The sequence below is a fragment of the Misgurnus anguillicaudatus genome, chromosome 25, assembly GCF_027580225.2.
Source record: "Misgurnus anguillicaudatus chromosome 25, ASM2758022v2, whole genome shotgun sequence".
In the NCBI taxonomy this organism is placed as follows: Eukaryota; Metazoa; Chordata; class Actinopteri; order Cypriniformes; family Cobitidae; genus Misgurnus; species Misgurnus anguillicaudatus.
The window spans coordinates 29,622,846-29,640,010 of NC_073361.2; the positions used below are offsets into that span (position 1 = coordinate 29,622,846).

Genomic DNA, 17,165 nt, shown 5'->3' on the forward strand with positions numbered 1-17,165 from the left:
TTGTATCATCATGACTGCCCACCAGACACTCAGCCTGCCTTCGCAAACAAAGACACCTATCCAAAAGACATCAAAGTATCAACCTCTCAGAAAGCCACATTAAGCTGTGAAGTTTCTGACTCTAAGACTGAGGTGAAATGGTTCAAGGATGGCAAGCAGTTGAGCTCCAGTAAGAGTGTCCACATAGAGTCAAAGGCCAAGAGCCGTCAGCTGGTGCTGGAAAGTGCAGAGAAGAAGGATGCTGGGGAATACACCTGTGAAGCTGGAAATGAGAAGCTGGTCTTTAAGATATTGGTGACAGGTACTGTATAGAAAATCTTTTTGAACAACTTATTTTGATTATGCGCATGAGGTATTGTTTAGACTTTGTGGTTGCTTTCTGGTTATCACACCCAATAACATTTCCATTATGTTTTTTGGATCATCAGTACTTTTGAGTAAGTGAGACTTTGTACCTTACTGACTTAATGACTTTAGATGACCTCTCTTTATACTTCCGTAATAGAGCCCAAAGCAGTCTTCACCAACAAGGACACCTATCAGAAGGAAGTGAAGGTGTCAGTTTCCCAAAAAGCCACACTGAGCTGTGAAGTTTCTGACTCTAAGACTCAGGTGAAATGGTTCAAGGATGGCAAACAGTTGAGCTCCAGTAAGAGTGTCCACATAGAGTCAAAGGGTAACAGCCGTCAGCTGGAACTGGAAAGCGTGGAGAAGAAAGATGCTGGAGAATACACCTGTGAAGTTGGAAATGAGAAACTGGTCTTTAGGATTAAGGTGGAAGGTGAGATGTCTTTGACGTGATGTTTGATTTTCAAGCCTCAGTGAAGCTCAACCGAGTACCTTCATTTACTTTTACCTTCACAGATGTCCCTGCCAAATTCCAGAAGACATCAGTGACAAAGGATACACTGGTAGTAGATACAACAGAGAAGATTGTTTTGAAAACCGAAGTGACTTCTGAGAGTTGTAATGTCAAGTGGTTCAGGGATGGTGTGGAAATAAAAGAAGGATCAAAGTATGAGATAAAACAAGAAGGTCGCTCACGTGTCCTTGTTGTGAAGTCTTCTGAAACCAAAGACACTGGCACGTACTCCTGCCAGACTGTTGATGACAAGATGGAGTTCAAGGTTCAGGTCAAAGGTAAAAGCTAATGTGCAGTGTTTGATAAATAATTATTGAGTCATCTCCTAAGAGTTAATGTGCAGTAGTCTCAGCAATTTAAAATCTTTTGTTAAAACTACTATATGAATCAAAGTCCACCATGCAGCATGACCTCCATTTGTTCATCTAAAGTATCTGCAGGGCATTAGCCGAAGCTCTGATAGCAATTGCTAGATTTACACAAGGCATATTCAACTTAATTCTTCAAGGATCACAAACATGTTTTTACTGTTTATCCACAGAGACACCTTTAAAGTTTGTGGTGCCTTTGCAGCCAGTGTGTGCAGTATTAGAAAGCACCATGGTCCTTTCCTGCGGTCTCAACAAAGAAACAGTTAACGTTCTTTGGAGGCAAAATGGCAAGGAAATCAAGCCGGGTGGCAGGTACAGTATCCGTACCGATGGCACCAACTGCATCTTGACTGTGTCTGCTGTGACTCAGGCAGACGAAGGGGATTACAGCTGTGAATGCAAAGATGACAAGACCTCTACCAAAGTTACCACAAAAGGTAAGTCATCAATGTCCATGTCTGCGTATTGAAAGTTGCAATTTAAAATGAACCAACTCAACCAATTCAACTTGTTTTAAGCAATGGATATATTGAGCCTTTGAATCTAACTTTCCAACTATTCATCACATTTCAGCCCCACGTCTTGTGAGGTTCACTACCAAGCTAAACAACATGGTTGCAAATGAAGGCAAAGATGCCATTTTTAAATGCTCCATCACACCTTCCGATGTATCTGTCAAATGGCTGCGTAATGATGTTCCCATCCTAGCCAGTCCTAAATTTAAGATTGCTCACGGAGGAAGCAGTCACTCCCTCACCATCACGGCTGTTACTAAGGAGGATGCAGGAGAGATTAGTATTGATGCCGAAGGCAAAGTGTGCAAAGCCACACTGCAAGTACAACGTAAGAACTACAGCTGAGAATATACAGGGCTATACATTTATGACTCTTTTCATTTGCATTTTTAAAGTAGCAAGGTCTCTCTTAACACTGAGACAAAACGTGTGCATATCACTGCAAATGCATAGACAAATTTTCATTGATGTCTGTTGCAGAGCTTCCTGTGACCTTCAAAAAGAAGCTTGCAGATATTACAGTTCAGGAGCAGGATACAGTTCGGTTCGAAGTGGAGCTCAGTAAACCCTCTACAGATGTCAAGTGGATGAAAAATGGTGTGGTACTACAACCCGGTGGAAATATGGAGATCCATGTGGATGGTGCCAAGCAGACTCTGGTCCTCAAGAGTGTGGCATATGGTGACAGAGGCCACTATTCCTGCGAAACCCTGGATGACAAGACCCAGGCCAAACTAACAGTAGAGAGTACGGTTTCCTTAAAATGTTAAAGTTGTTTGTATACTGTTTGATGTTATGTTGAGATATTTTGCATCAGTTGAAATCACTTATAACCCAATAAAAATAGCACCAAGCAAACAAGGATCTATGTACTGGGCACATCAAGTATTTCACCTATTTATTTCTTTGTTGTTCTCAAATACAGTTAAGAAGATTCAGGTGGTTAAAGGCCTGAAAGAGATGAAAGTAAAAGAAAACGATACTGTTACAATGGAGGTGGAGCTCAGCAAGGCTGATGTAGAAGGTTCATGGAGTAAAGATGGCAAGAAACTACGGGTAGCATCCAATATCCTCATTTCAGCACTGGGCAACAAGCACAGCCTGACTATGTCCCAGTTAAAGCTTAGTGATGGTGGAACAATTACATTCCAGGCTGAGGATGTTCATACTTCTGGAAAACTCATAATTACAGGTGTGTTAGTTCACCAAAAAATGAAAATTCTGTCATCATTTACTTACTCTCATGTTGTTACAAACCTGTATAAATTTCTTGGTTCTGATGAACACGAAGGAAGATGAAGAATGTTTGTAACCAAACCGTTTAAAAGCATAATTTACTTGCAAAGTAGGAAAAAGAATACTATGGAAGTAAATGTTGCTTCTGATTGGTTTGGTTACAAACATTCCTCAAAATTTCTTTCTTTGTGTTCATCACTTTGATAAAAAGCCCCATTGAAAACATAATTTTTAATGTTGTGTGTACAGAACCTGCTGCGAAAATCCTCAGACCTCTTCAAGATCTCAGTTGTCCAGAAAAGGAGAAAGTCACTTTTGAATGTGAGGTGTCAAGAGCAAACGCAGATGTTAAGTGGTTTAAGGTATTTGTATTTGATTCACAATTGCAAAAATAAAACATTATCTAGCCATACAATCAAATCAAATTAAACAAATCTAATTATATGAAATTCAAAGAAAGTGTCATTTGGACTTTGCTAGGATGAGGAGGAACTGAAGCCAGGAAAGAAATATGGCATCCATTCCCAGGGCAACAAACGCAGTCTACTCATCCACAAGTGTGCCTATGAGGACCAGGGTCAATATATATGTAAAACAACAGATGACAACACTTCCGCCAAGCTCACTGTTCATGGTAATGATGAATAAGCTTTTTGTAGACTGAATTGGACAGTCATTAGAATAGTTCATCTCAAAATAATATTTTACAATCTCACAGCTCGCGATATTAAGATTGTGAAGCCACTTCAGGATTTGGAGGTGACAGAGAAGGAGAGTGCATCGTTTATCTGTGAGATCTCTCACGATGAGGTAGAGGCTCAATGGCACAAAGGAGACACAAAACTCAAAGCTGGAGACAACATAAAGATGAGGCAGGAGGGTGAGTTGAACTGAATTAACAGCAGTTTGCAGGGGCTTACAAATCATAAATTCAAATAAGTCACCAATCCAATAAATCTCTCTCTACTTTAGATAGGACATACGTTCTGCTCTTTAAATCTGTGAAGGCTGAGGATGCAGGCGTGATAAAGTTCACAGCTGAGAAGGCATCATCGACTGCTAAACTGAAAGTTAAAGGTTCATGATTTGGATAAATACATTTTGCATTTAGAATTAAAAATAATAAATTAAATCTGATGGTGTGCTTGTACTGTTGTCCATCAAATCCTACTTTCAAGCTACCAAGAACCCTAAGGTCCTTTTTACTCTTTACAGAGCTGCCTGTGAGATTTGTGAAGAAACTGAGGGAGAAAATCGCCATGTACAAACACAAAGCATACTTAGAGTGTCACGTGTCACGGGCCAGTGCTAAAGTCACATGGTACAAGAACAAGACTCAGATTAAACCCAGCAAGAAGCATGAGATTACCAGTGAGGACATCTACAGGAAGCTCACCATCATGGACGTGGACTCAGATGATGAGGATACATACACGTGTGATGCCATTGATGATAAGACGTCATGTCAACTGCTTGTAGAGGGTAAAAATATCTTTTTCTGTAATGATTACATTTTAGGATGAAAACTGCATTCATCAAACATGCATCAGTTTTCTTATGATCTGCAATATAGTTGAACCTTTTATGAAACGTGGTATGTGATGTGTTTATGTATGTTTCATTTACTTTTAATGTAAATTTAATTTCCATCCAATTTTAATAAACATAAAGATTCTGAGGACTATACTTTCTCATCACAACTTTAGAGCAAGCGATCAGCATAGTACGAGAGCTGAGTCCTGTAGAGGTGACAGAGCCCTTTGCCGCCCATTTCGAGGTGGAGGTGAGCGTGGAGACGGTTAAGCCAGTGAAGTGGACACTAAATGGGGAACAGCTGAAGGAGAGTGCGGATATCGAGATAGAGAAAGAAGGAACCATGCACCGCCTTACTTTTAAGAAGACCAAAGTCGCCATGTCGGGCACTGTACAGTTCACTGCTGGCAAAAGCAAATCTACAGCTGAGCTCAAAGTGAAAGGTAAAGGATTGGTTTATGAAGAACTACATGCAACCCAAGTAGATGTGCATATATTTCTTTAACTCGGATTCTAAATAATCTCATTTGATTCTAATAGTATCGATTAACAATTAACAAGTTGTGACAAGAGTTTTCTTGTAAACCTACCTTTAATGGCAATGAAAAGGTTATTAGTCAGTAAATGAAATGTCTTAATTTCACTTTAGTAATTTTATTGGTATTTAACAAATTTGTCTTTCGCAGCAAAACCCTCTAAGTGCGTGCAAACTTTTTTGGCAAAATCGCTAAAGATGTAACTAGAAACATTGCAGATGATGAAAGTCATAATTAAAAAAAAATTAAGAAACTGAACCACACATTAGGTTATGCATGTGGCTTCCACTAACCAAATTCTCCACCTTTCAAAAAACTCTCTTCGAGAGTTGAAAAAAGTCTCTTCACGTTTTAAAGTGGCTTTTCATATTATCCCCCAGAGCGTCCTATTGAAGTCTTGGAGCCACTCAAAGATGCGATAGCGAAAGAGAAGACATCCATTACATTGTGCTGTAAGTTTTCTGCCCCACCAAAAGAAGTGCAGTGGTTTAAGGGCCAAACTGCTTTGAAGGCTTCTAGCAAGTATATAATAAGGCAAAAGGACGCCAGTTTGCAGCTGACCATCCAGACCTTGAGCGCAGAGGACTCTGGGGAGTATCGTTGTCGGGTTGGGGTCTGTGAGACCAAAGCCAGTCTCAAAGTAGAAGGTAAAGTCATAGAGAAGGCATTTAGAGTATGTTGTTTCAAATTGAATACCCTTTATACATCTAGCCTGTTTGAGCTAGGTCGATTGGCTTAGACTAGTCCAAGCACTTATTTCATATGTAGGTTGTAGTGGTGCTAAAATAATTTAAGTATTAATCTTTTTTAAGGCTTTTATCAGTTTGTTAATACATTTATTAATATGTTTAAGTGCTGAGGACAGTCTTAAGTTTAGGAAGATGAAATAAAATATCACCCTGATCACGTTTTTTCTGCCATATATGCAGTGCGTAAAATCCAGATCACAAAGCATCTAGCAGACCTGGAGATAGATGAAGATGGCGATGCTGTGTTTACATGTGAAGTCAACTATCCTGATGAGGAGGTCCAGTGGATGCTCGATGACAGACCACTCTTCAACAATGATGTCAATTCCATCACCCATGTGGATAAGACCCATACCCTTACTCTCAAGAACCTTGCCCCTAAGGATGGTGGGAAGGTCTCCATCAGCGTAAGGGATGTGACAGAAACAGCCCAGTTAAAGGTTAAAGGTAAAAATAGATAATACAATAATAATCAGGGGTACAGAAAATCGAAAACACCTACCTCTTAGATGAAAAAGAAGGCAGGTTTTGACATAAAGACATACTTTTATTTTACTTATATCCAGAGAAGAAGGCTGTATTCCTGAAGTCGCTGGACGATGTGGTTGCAGAGGAGAAGGGTACAGTTACTCTCAAGTGTGAAGCCTCAAAACCCAGGGTTGCCCCTGTGTGGCGTAAAGATGGTACAGTCCTAGAAGCAGGCAAAAAGTATGAGCTTCTCCATGACGGCAAGACCTTGGGATTGATTGTCCATGACATCACTCAAGCTGATGCTGGGGAGTACAGTTGTGATCTTGGAACAGATCTAGCCAAGTCGAAAGTCACTGTTAGAGGTATGACTTATTTTACCTTTAACTTCCAGTAGCTGTATTCGTAAAGGTCTGACATTGCTTTGCTGGTATTTCTACAAATCTTTTTGCTTTAACCCCAGATATCCAAATCGGAATTACCAAGCGTCTGAAGTCAGTAGAAGCCAAAGCAGGTGAAAGCTGCACATTTGAGTGCATCTTGTCCAGGGAAAGCTCAGAAAAGTGTACCTGGAGTCTAAAAGGCCAACCTATTACTGATGGCGGACGGTTTCAAATAAGCAGCAGAGGACGCAAATACACCTTAACAATCAAAGGAGTCTCAGCTTCTGACTCTGGTGAGCTGATCTTTTACCTCAAGGACTTGAGCTCAAAGGCAACTCTGTCTGTTGAAGGTAAGCAGAGCTTGTACCAACATGGCAATGAACTGGATAACTCCTGTTACACATAAAACTGCATGTCTTATTTATTTTGTTCAGGTGAAGCTCCTACTATTTCCAAAGAGCTTCAAAGTGTCAGTGTCAAAGCTGGTGAAGATGCCACATTCTCCTGTGAACTTTCTCAACCTGGACTGGAGGTGAAGTGGTCCAAGGATGGCAAGTCTATAAGGAAGAGCCAGAAATATGAGATCAGCCAGGCACAGACACTCGTAAAGCTGACTGTCCGCAATGTCACTGACAAAGATGCTGGGGAATACAGCTGTGAAGTTGCTGGTGGTCCAACCTCAAAGGCTAAACTTGAAATCAAAGGCAAGGATATCATTCTTTATCCTTAATAAAATCGCTGTACTTCTTAAAAGTGTATTTATTTTGGTATTTCTTTATAGAAATGGCCAACAAATTTATTTGTGAGCTAAATGACGCCACAGCGGAAGAGAAAAGTACCATCTCTGTTGAATGCGAGACCGCCCACCCTGCCTCTAAAGTCACCTGGCTGAAAGGAAAGAAGGAGATCATGACAGGAGGAAGGTACGAGCTGATACAAAAGGGGACGGTCCTCATCCTCAAAGTGAAGGATCTTGAGAAGAGCGACAGTGAGGTATACACCTGTGACATTGGCTCTGCGAAGACTACAGCAAAGTTAACGGTAAAAGGTAAGAGACTGACTTTAAGAAGTGAATAGAAACAAGATCAAGGGTACCATTTTTTTTGTGTGCTGAAATTGCTGATTTTTCTGCCTCTCAATGCATCATTTGATCTGCTTAGCTTTCTTTGGTTAAATGCTCGTTTTACCTGCTACAAGTGAAATCTATACATGCATGTTGCTGTTTGAATTGTAGTCTTTTTATGACATTGTTAGCTTTTCAAAACACATTTCTAATGAAGAAAAGAGCTTGATTTATTACCTGCATCTCATCGTTACTCCATCCTGGATTTCGTAAACAAAAAATATGTTGAATTTTAACGAAGTCCTTCTTAATTCTCCAGTGGTACCTGCAAAGTTCAAAGAGCAGCTGAAGAACCAACAGGTCACAGAGGGTGGGAAAGTCTTGCTTTCCTGTGTGCTCTCAAAACCCGGCTGCCAAGTGCAGTGGAAGAAAGGAGGCGAAAGTCTTAAACATGGTGGCAGATATAAGATAACACAAAAGGACACCGTGTTTGAGCTAGAGATTTCAGATTTAGTGATCGAGGATACTGGAGAATATGTCTGTGAATGTGGAAACGAGAGGACAACAGCAAATGTTGTTGTCAACGGTATGGATAAAAGCCTATTTAATTACTTTATGTGCATTTTTTGTATATGATTTAGACTAAATTCTGTGGGTATAAGATCTGGGGTAGGGGTCCTCTTTCTCTCAATTCATACTGTATGTAATCAAGCCACATGAGCTCATTTGAGCTCTTACATTGGGCCTTCATTGAATTAATTTAACAAACAACTGCCCTTCAGCACTACCAGTGGTCTTCAAGCGTGAACTACAGAGCCAGGAGTGTGACGAAGGAGACAGTGTTACGCTATGTTGTGAACTCTCTAAACCTGGAGTTCCTGTGGTATGGAGGAAAGGAACACAGGTGATCCATTCTGGAGAAAAGTACTCCACCAAACAAGCTGGACCAATTGTTGAGCTGAAGATTGTTGATATTAAACCTGAAGATGCTGGACAATACACATGTTTATGTGGGGACAAAAAGACAACAGCAAACGTTAAGATCAAGGGTATGAGATTATTCAACTTTTTAAATAACCACGTGTCTCCCATGTTGACTGAGTACAAAGCATTATATTTAAAGCTTATATTTAACCATTACTGGTTTGGGCCAGAAGGGACCTTGATTTTTATAGCATTACGTTAAGTGTAAGAGTACACCAATGAATGGTACAACATCTTGTTGAGTACAATCTTATGTTTCAATGTGTCCTATATTGTGTCTTGTTTTTGTGTAAGGCTTTGCATGTCAAAATTCTTTTGTTTTTGTACAAAAGAAACCCTTACTAACAAATTCGGCAATTGCTTCTTAGCATTACCTCTGATCTTCAAACGTGAACTCCAAAACCAGGAGTGTGAAGAAGGAGGCAGTGTTACTCTTCAATGTGAACTCTCTAAACCTGGAGTTCCTGTGGTTTGGAGGAAAGGAGCACAGGTGATCCATTCAGGAGGAAAGTACCACATTGACCAAGTTGGATCTACTTTTGAGCTGAAGATTACTGAGCTCAAACTTGAAGATGCTGGAGTCTATAGTTGTGATTGTGGCTTTAACAAAACCTCATCTACCATTACCGTCAATGGTAGGAATGACTTAATATATTGAATGAACATGCATGATGTCACTGCCTGTTTTGAAGAATGTTTATGTCTATGATATTGTTAGTTGAAGTTGGACATTTTCAGGGATTTTTTATTACAGTTATGGCAGAATTTTTTTATGCACGGTCATTGCTTGCTTAGTGGGGTTGCATGACACCAAATCTGTAAAACATTTTTGTTATAGGTTAGAAAGCCACACGAAGGTCTGCTCATGCGGTCTTATTCTTCTTTTGTTGTGTAATTGGGCGTACAAACCAAACTCGAACTCAACTCAAACACACGCTATTCGCCTGAAACACGTCTTCGCGTTCAACTCAATTCAAGTGAAAAATATGCATGAAACAAAGTTAAATCACGCAAGTAATCTAGAGCGAGGAACCCAATGCTTCGCTTTGGTGTATATGCAGCATAACAATATCCTCCATCTTGGTTCCTTAGAACTGCCAGTGGTCTTCACACATGAGCTGAAGAACCTGGAGTGTGATGAGGGAGGCAGTGCTACCCTGTCCTGTGAACTTTCCAAACCTGGCGTCCATGTGCAATGGAAAAAAGGAAGCCAGGTTATCCAGTCTGGAGGGAGGTACATCATTAAGCAAACTGCATCAAAGGTGGAGCTAAAAATCAATGATCTTAAACCTGATGATGAAGGAGACTACACATGTGTATGTGGAGATAAGAAAAGCACAGCCAATATGAAGATCAAGGGTAAGAACCACTCTTATTCTTTCTGGGAGTTTTTAACTATAAGTGATTCTCTCCTAATTGGCATGAGTCTCAGACAAGCCAAAATGTTTGTATTGTTTGGAACTGAGTTACATTTGGTAGCAACACTGCAAAAAAATAGTATTTTTGTCTTATTTTAAGTACAAATATCTAAAAATTCTTGATGAGCAAAATTACCTAAGAAAATAAGTCAAAATAAATTTTGTGATCTGCCAATGGAGTACCATATTTTCCAGACTATAATGCTGAGTTTACACCAAATGCGTTTTGTGCGTCAAAATCGGGTCTACCGCGCCTAGTTTGCCGCTTGAACACTTTGAATGCATTCGCGCGTGTAGAGCGGAGTAGACGCGCGGAAAAAGCAAGCATTTGACGCGCGTCCGAGGCAAAATCCGCTTCTTGTGGGAGGGGCAACTGCTGTGCGAGTGTCTGTTTGCAAAATGACTGATGTTGATTGTGCATTTATCAAGAGAGTTACCAGTTTGTATTTGGTAACCTTACTATAGGTGGAAAAGAAACGGCGCGAGTCGATAAACGTCACGTGACTCAAATTTGAAGTGTGTATTACAACTTACCAGGTTGCCCAAAGTCCTTACTGACACTCTTCTCTTCCAAGCAAGGTAATTTTTATTCCTGTCTCCTCTATAGAAATAAAAACTTGTGTCGTATAGCTCCGGGTGACTGCGCACGGACAATATCAAGCCTTGGTTGAGTGAGTGACTCCGGGCGGGGCTGCCACCACAGCAGCAGGCAGGCTCCTGATTGGTTAACGCGGCGCGAAATTCTGCCAAAGTTCAAATTTTTTTTCAGCCGCAAATTCGCGTGAACCGCAAAATGCACAAAAGCACCACAAAAGAGCTTCACGCGCTAATGAGGCGGAAACGCGTCTTCCGCTCCGCGCCGAACGCCTCTTCCGCGCCGCGGGACCTAAACGCACCATTACACTTTTTTCATAGTTTGGTAGGTCCTGGTACTTCTAGTCAGGTTCAACCTATACATCAAAATTATTTCATATGAACCAAGAGGAACCATTACCGGCCTGGTCTGTGCTGCTCCTGTATTTATGTAATTGGATTTAGTTCGGGACATTTTTTAACTTGATTTGACTTGTCGTGTTAATTTAGCCTATTCAGCCTCACAGGTATGTTCTGTTTTGTTTATTGTGTAAATAACTGTTAATGTTACTTTAACATGTACGGACACCTATTGAGCCTGCTGTTCTGTGTACCATTGTTTAGTTGAATAACTTGCCTTTCCAGATTAAATGTCTGTTCTTCGGCTTGGATTTTGTAAAATCATTTTAATAATCAAATAAATGCAACTTTCAGTATAGTCCAGTGCGACTTATATTTGTTTTTTCCCCTTCAAAACGCAGTTTTGACTGATGCGACTTATACTCCAGAGCGACTAGTCCGGAAAATACACCTAGCAAAAAATCTGGAACTTTTTTCTTAAACATTGTCTAAAAACCAGACTTTTCTAAGGTAATTTTGCTCATCAAGAAAATGCATCTTGATTTAAGTTTTAGATATTTTTACTAAAAACAAAAATACTAGTAAGTAAGAAAGTCATTTTAACAATGTTTTAACTGATAAACTATATTGCTCATTGTAAGTTAATATTATCTAATGCATTTACTATTGTTTACAAAAACAACCTTATTATAAAGCGTTGTTTTTAATTTCTCTTTTGGTTGTGGGGTAAAATGTCATGTTTTCCTGACATTAATCCTAACATATCTCTGTACAGCACCATCCTCTGCTGTGCTTGTCTTTAAGATAGTTTGCTAATTCTCTGGTTACTTGCTATTTGCATGGTTTTACACAGACGTACAACTCTTTTTGTGGTCTCATTATTTTCTTTACACATTTTTGTATTTTTCCTTCTCTGCTTGGTGTCATAATTTTCCTTTGGTTTTACTTTCAAATATATATACTTTAGTTGTTAATTTCAGGTGTCTCTCACTTTGCAAAGGCTTGAATCCTATTGTATATTCACAACCGTTTGTTTTGGTACAGTATGTTCACATGCTTCTACAAGTAATGTAGAAATCCAGGAGTGATTGATGGGACAGATTCATTCTGCAATGTTTTTGCTTGTATGTGCAAATATAACTTTCAAACAATTTGTTGTATCCCGCTGTGACTCTACCCGCTGTGCTGTTATGCCATAGTCTGACAGACATCTGTTTTAGTTTCGCCTCAAATGTGTTTCTTGTACTTTCTGTCGGTTTTGTCTATAGCTTGTTGCTTGCATTTCTGTTGCCCATACTATAATTTTACATGACTATTGTCAAATTTTGAGTGAACTGGCAAACATAAAAATATTTTGGACCGATTTTAATATTAATGTTTTTCAATTTCTACTGCTGAATGTGCTTCGGATATTTGTAGGTCAACAGTTTGGAAGTGTGTTGGTTTGAGTAGGCCTACTTCGAATAATTTCTGTTCCTTGTCTGCTATACTTGGTGTATTTTATCATTGTTTGTTGCCGTTTCAAACGTATGGCTTGTTTTCTCTTTGTCAGCATACATAAACAACTGAGTTAGGTTAAAATATATGACTTCGCATTACATTACACTGGAGATTACTTTGTGCCATGGCTGGGCTTTGGATACATGTCTGCTTTAAACATTTCTTGGGATAATTATTTAAATTGGTAGTTACATCTCAGAACATCTTCTGTCACAGTGCTGAAGGCTTCGTACAAACCAGGACTTCAAAAGCAGTCAACTGAAGAGGCATCAGTCAGTGGTATGGAGCTTATGTGCAGATCTGTGCTTTATGGCTTCTTGATCAGCAGTCTGATTTCTTTTTGCATAGATGCCCAATATTGAGCTGTTTCGATCGCTTTAGGCTTTCATTAATACAATGCATACAAAAAAGTGAATCATGCTATAAAACAAGTTTTGTGCATGGACGCCGCCATGTTTCCTTCCTCACAATGGCATTGCGTTTTCTGCATTATTTATCGTTATGGTTTCAGTAAAGATACGCAGTTTAGGTGAATTTGTGTTTTATCACAGTTCCAAAGTTCCTCACTGCATCTGCTGCCCCTGAAACAGACACCACGTATCAGAAGAGAGAAAAGCAGGAACAACTTAGTGGTATGAAAATGATGTCCATTACCTGTCTGTGGCACAGCAACTTTATGCACTCTAAAAATATTTGCTTATTTTTGACCCAGCTCAGGGTTACAACAGTGACCCAGCCTGGTGTGAACAAAAGGCAGGAATAATGCTGTAAGGGGTGTGTCGTAGTAAGGATGCACCGTAAGGGGCCAGTCACACCAAAAGCGTTTATGGCAGTTGCAGGCGCCTTTTTTAATGATATTCTATGGGCAGGGCGCGTTTGCGCGCTGTTTATGCGCGCCGAGCGCCTTGCGGTTTGTTGCCGCCTGCCGCGCATGCGTTTTTGAAGGAGCGCTGAGAGCGGAGAAGCGCCCGACGTCATTCGCGTCTTTCCATTGTCCAATCGAATGAGGGGAGAGGCGGGCCTTACGTTGTGGTGAGGGAAGTTTACAGTTGTTTTGAAGAACCGGACTCCACTCGCTCACTCTCTCCTGCGTGTTTGTGCACCTCCTATGACAGTTAACAGCAAAAGAGCGCTCACGCTTCAATATTTGATTGACAAGACAGCTGACTCGGTGGTTGCTTAGCAATATGAAAAGCCGCGTCGCACTGCTCTTTTTTAAAAAAGAGCCTTGCGTTTGCAAGCGTTTAAAGCGCTTTTGGTGTGACTGGCCCCTAAGGGGTGTTTCATTGCAACAACATAGTTCATTTGGCTAATAAACGCATCGCTTTTTCTGCATTTTTGTCCTTATGATTTCAATAAAGATGTTCAGTTTAGGTGAATTTGTGTTTTATCGCAGTTCCAAAGTTGCTCACTACATCTGCTGCCCCTGAAACAGACACCACGTTTCAGAAGAGAGAAAAGCAGGAACAACTCAGTGCTATGAAAATGATGTCCATTACCTGTCTGTGGCACAGCACCTTTATGTGCATATGACAGCATGAGTCCATGTCAAAATGTTTAGCGATGCTTTGTTGAGAAAAGAATAGCATGGGATGTCAAGCATTCACTTTTGCTTTAAGGGACTGTTCAATTGTTTTGTGCGCTGTGTGTCCTCGTAAAGTTATTGTTTACATAAAGATAAGTAGGATGTGTTGATAATGTGTGATAGTCTTGATTGATTATCAAGATGGGTGGTTTCCAACGTTGTTCTCCAATAGCATTCAATCAACATAAGAGTCTTAAGTACAGTTGTGGTATGGACAGATTCAAGAACATTGGGGAATTTTGGTGTCAACTGTACATAAGTTGAATTTTGGGGGGTAAATTTGTGGGTTTGTAATTGTTAGTTTGAATTATTGGAGGGGCTAGCTCCCCCCATTCCCTTCAAAAACTACGCTCATGACTGAGTGGTTTGGTGAAGTCTTAGAATGCATTACATTGTGCTGATTAATTAAAGTTAGTGCATTTGTGTTTTATCCTTATGGTTTCAGTAAAGAAATGAAGTTTAGGTGAATTTGTGTTTTATTAGTTTCAAAGATCCTCACTCCATCTGCTGCCCCTGAAACAGACATCCAGAAGCAAGAAAGGGAGAAGAAGGAACAACTTGGTGGTATTAAACTGATGTCCATTATCTGTCTATGGCAATGCACCTATATGTGCTTATGAAAGCATGAGTCCATGTCAAAATGTTTAGCAAAGCTTTGTTGAGAAAAGAATAGCATGGGATATCAAGCATTCGCTTTTGCTTTAAAGGACTGTTTATTTGTTTTGTACGCTGTGTGTCCTCGATTATTCATTTTTAACTTTGAAAAAGCATTTTAAATTCTTGCGTTTGTCAATGCTTTCTGAAGGCCATTTATTTGTGCATTTACCTGTAGATTTTACGATTGGCAAGATGTATGGTTACCAACGTTGTTTTCCAATAGCATTCTATCAACATAAGAGTCCTAAGTCTAGTACAGTTGTGGTCGGGACAGATTCAAGAACATTGGGCTATTTTGGTTTGCAATTGTTAGTTTGGATTATTGGAGGGGCTAGCTCCCCCCATTGCCCTCCAAAAACTACGCTCATGGCTGAGTGGTTTGGTGAAATCTTAGCATGCATTATATTGTGCTGATTACTTCAAGTTAGTGCATTTGTGTTTTATCCTTATGCTTTCAGTAAAGAAACGCAGTTTAGGTGAATTTGTGTTTTATCACAGTTCCAAAGTTCCTCACTCCATCTGCTGCCCCTGAAACAGACATCAAGAAGCAGGAGAGAGAGAAGCAGGAACAACCCAGTGGTATGAAACTGATGTCCATTACCCTTTTATGGCACAGCAACTTTATGCACTCTAAAAAATGCTTTCTTATTTTGACCCGGCACTGGGTCACAACATTGACCCGGCATTGTGTGAACGAAAGACAGGAATAATGCTGTAAGGGGTGTGTTGTTGCAACAGCATAGTTAATTTGGCTGACAAAGGCATCGCTTCTTATGCATTTTTTTTAATGGTTTCAATAAAGATATTCAGTTTAGGTGAATTTGTGTTTTATCGCAGTTCCAAAGTTGCTCACTCCATCTGCTGCCCCTGAAACAGACACCACGTATCAGAAGAGAGAAAAGCAGGAACAACTCAGTGGTATGAAACTGATGTCCATTACCTGTCTGTGGCACAGCACCTTTATGTGCTTATGACAGCATGAGTCCATGTCAAAATGTTTAGCGATGCTTTGTTGAGAAAAGAATAACTGTCAAGCATTTGCTTTTGCTTTAAGAGACTGTTTATTTGTTTTGTGCGCTGTGTGTCCTCGTTTATTTATTTTTAACTTTGTAAAAGCATTTTAAATTCTTGCAAGTGATTGTCAATGCTGTCTGAAGGCCATTTATTTGTGCATTTACCTGTAGGTTTTTAAAAGTTATTGCTTACATAAAGATAAGTAGGATGTGTTGATAATGTGTAATTGTCTTGATTGATTGTCAAGATGACAAGATGTGGGGTTTCCAACATTGTTCTCAAATATCATTCTATCAACTTAAGTCAAGGACAGTTATGGTATGGACAGATTCAAGAACATTGGTGTATTGAGTTGTCAACTGTACATAAGTTTAATTTTGGGGGGTTAGGCTAAATTTGGGGGTTTGTAATTGTTATTTTGGATTATTGGAGGGGCTAGCTCCCTTCATTCCCCTTCAAAAACTACGCCCACGACTGAGTGGTTTGGTGAAGTCTTAGAATGCTCTATATTATTGTGCTGGTCACTTCAATTAAGTGCATTTGTGGTTTATCCTTATGGTTTTTAGTAAAGATACGCAGTTTAGGTGAATTTGTGTTTTATCGCAGTTCCAAAGTTCCTCACTCCATCTGCTGCCCCTGAAACAGACATCCAGAAGCAGGAGAGAGAGAAACAGGAACAACCCAGTGGTATGAAACTGATGTCCATTACCTTTTTGTGGCACAGCAACTTTATGCACTCTAAAAAATGCTTGCTTATTTTAGACACCCAGCACTGGGTCAGAACATTGACCTGGCATTGTGTGAACAAAAGGCAGGAATAATGCCATAAGGGGTGTGTCCTAATGAGGATTCGCCATAATGGGTGTGTCGTAGTAAAGATACGCTGTAAGGGGTGTGTCATTGCAACAACATAGTTCATTTGGCTGACAAAGGCATCGCTTTTCTGCATTTTTTTATCCTTATGGTTTCAATAAAGATGTGCAGTTTAGGTGAATTTGTGTTTTATCGCAGTTCCAAAGTTCCTCACTCCATCTGCTGCCCTTGAAACAGACACTACGTATCAGAAGAGAGAAAAGCAGGAACAACTCCGTGGTATGAAAATGATGTCCATTACTTGTCTGTGGCACAGCAACTTTATGTGCTTATGACAGCATGAGTCCATGTCAAAATGTTCAGCGATGGTTTTTCCTAAAGAATAGCATGCGATGTCAAGCATTCGCTTTTGCTTTAAGGGACTGTTTATTTGTTTTGTGCGCTGCATCCTCATTTATTCATTTTAACTTTGTAAAAGGTTTGTCTAAAGGCCATTCATTTGTCCATTTACCTGTAGGTTTTAAAAGTTATTGCTTACATAAACA

At 39.9% G+C, this 17,165-nt stretch overlaps 1 protein-coding gene across 44 annotated transcripts in view; it reads left to right on the forward strand.

Moving 5' to 3' along the window:
* Positions 1-17,165, forward strand: part of obscnb (obscurin, cytoskeletal calmodulin and titin-interacting RhoGEF b) — a 65,486-nt gene that overhangs the window by 13,128 nt on the left and 35,193 nt on the right. For 12 of the 44 annotated variants that reach the window (XM_073864093.1, XM_073864110.1, XM_073864112.1 and 9 more), the window contains exons 14-44: positions 26-301; positions 506-781; positions 865-1,140; positions 1,404-1,670; positions 1,807-2,076; positions 2,229-2,495; positions 2,674-2,940; positions 3,234-3,346; positions 3,465-3,618; positions 3,703-3,864; positions 3,957-4,061; positions 4,200-4,466; positions 4,691-4,960; positions 5,434-5,700; positions 5,983-6,249; positions 6,369-6,635; positions 6,734-7,003; positions 7,088-7,357; positions 7,435-7,701; positions 8,036-8,302; positions 8,499-8,765; positions 9,069-9,335; positions 9,793-10,059; positions 12,768-12,830; positions 13,103-13,183; positions 13,948-14,027; positions 14,619-14,700; positions 15,292-15,372; positions 15,631-15,711; positions 16,414-16,494; positions 16,819-16,899. In XM_073864093.1, the coding sequence (XP_073720194.1) occupies positions 26-301; positions 506-781; positions 865-1,140; positions 1,404-1,670; positions 1,807-2,076; positions 2,229-2,495; positions 2,674-2,940; positions 3,234-3,346; positions 3,465-3,618; positions 3,703-3,864; positions 3,957-4,061; positions 4,200-4,466; positions 4,691-4,960; positions 5,434-5,700; positions 5,983-6,249; positions 6,369-6,635; positions 6,734-7,003; positions 7,088-7,357; positions 7,435-7,701; positions 8,036-8,302; positions 8,499-8,765; positions 9,069-9,335; positions 9,793-10,059; positions 12,768-12,830; positions 13,103-13,183; positions 13,948-14,027; positions 14,619-14,700; positions 15,292-15,372; positions 15,631-15,711; positions 16,414-16,494; positions 16,819-16,899 (6,276 nt within the window). Of the gene's footprint in view, positions 1-25; positions 302-505; positions 782-864; positions 1,141-1,403; positions 1,671-1,806; positions 2,077-2,228; positions 2,496-2,673; positions 2,941-3,233; positions 3,347-3,464; positions 3,619-3,702; positions 3,865-3,956; positions 4,062-4,199; positions 4,467-4,690; positions 4,961-5,433; positions 5,701-5,982; positions 6,250-6,368; positions 6,636-6,733; positions 7,004-7,087; positions 7,358-7,434; positions 7,702-8,035; positions 8,303-8,498; positions 8,766-9,068; positions 9,336-9,792; positions 10,060-12,767; positions 12,831-13,102; positions 13,184-13,947; positions 14,028-14,618; positions 14,701-15,290; positions 15,373-15,630; positions 15,712-16,413; positions 16,495-16,818; positions 16,900-17,165 lie in introns of all 44 variants that reach the window. The other 32 variants (XM_073864101.1, XM_073864122.1, XM_073864128.1 and 29 more) reach the window with 26 other exon arrangements.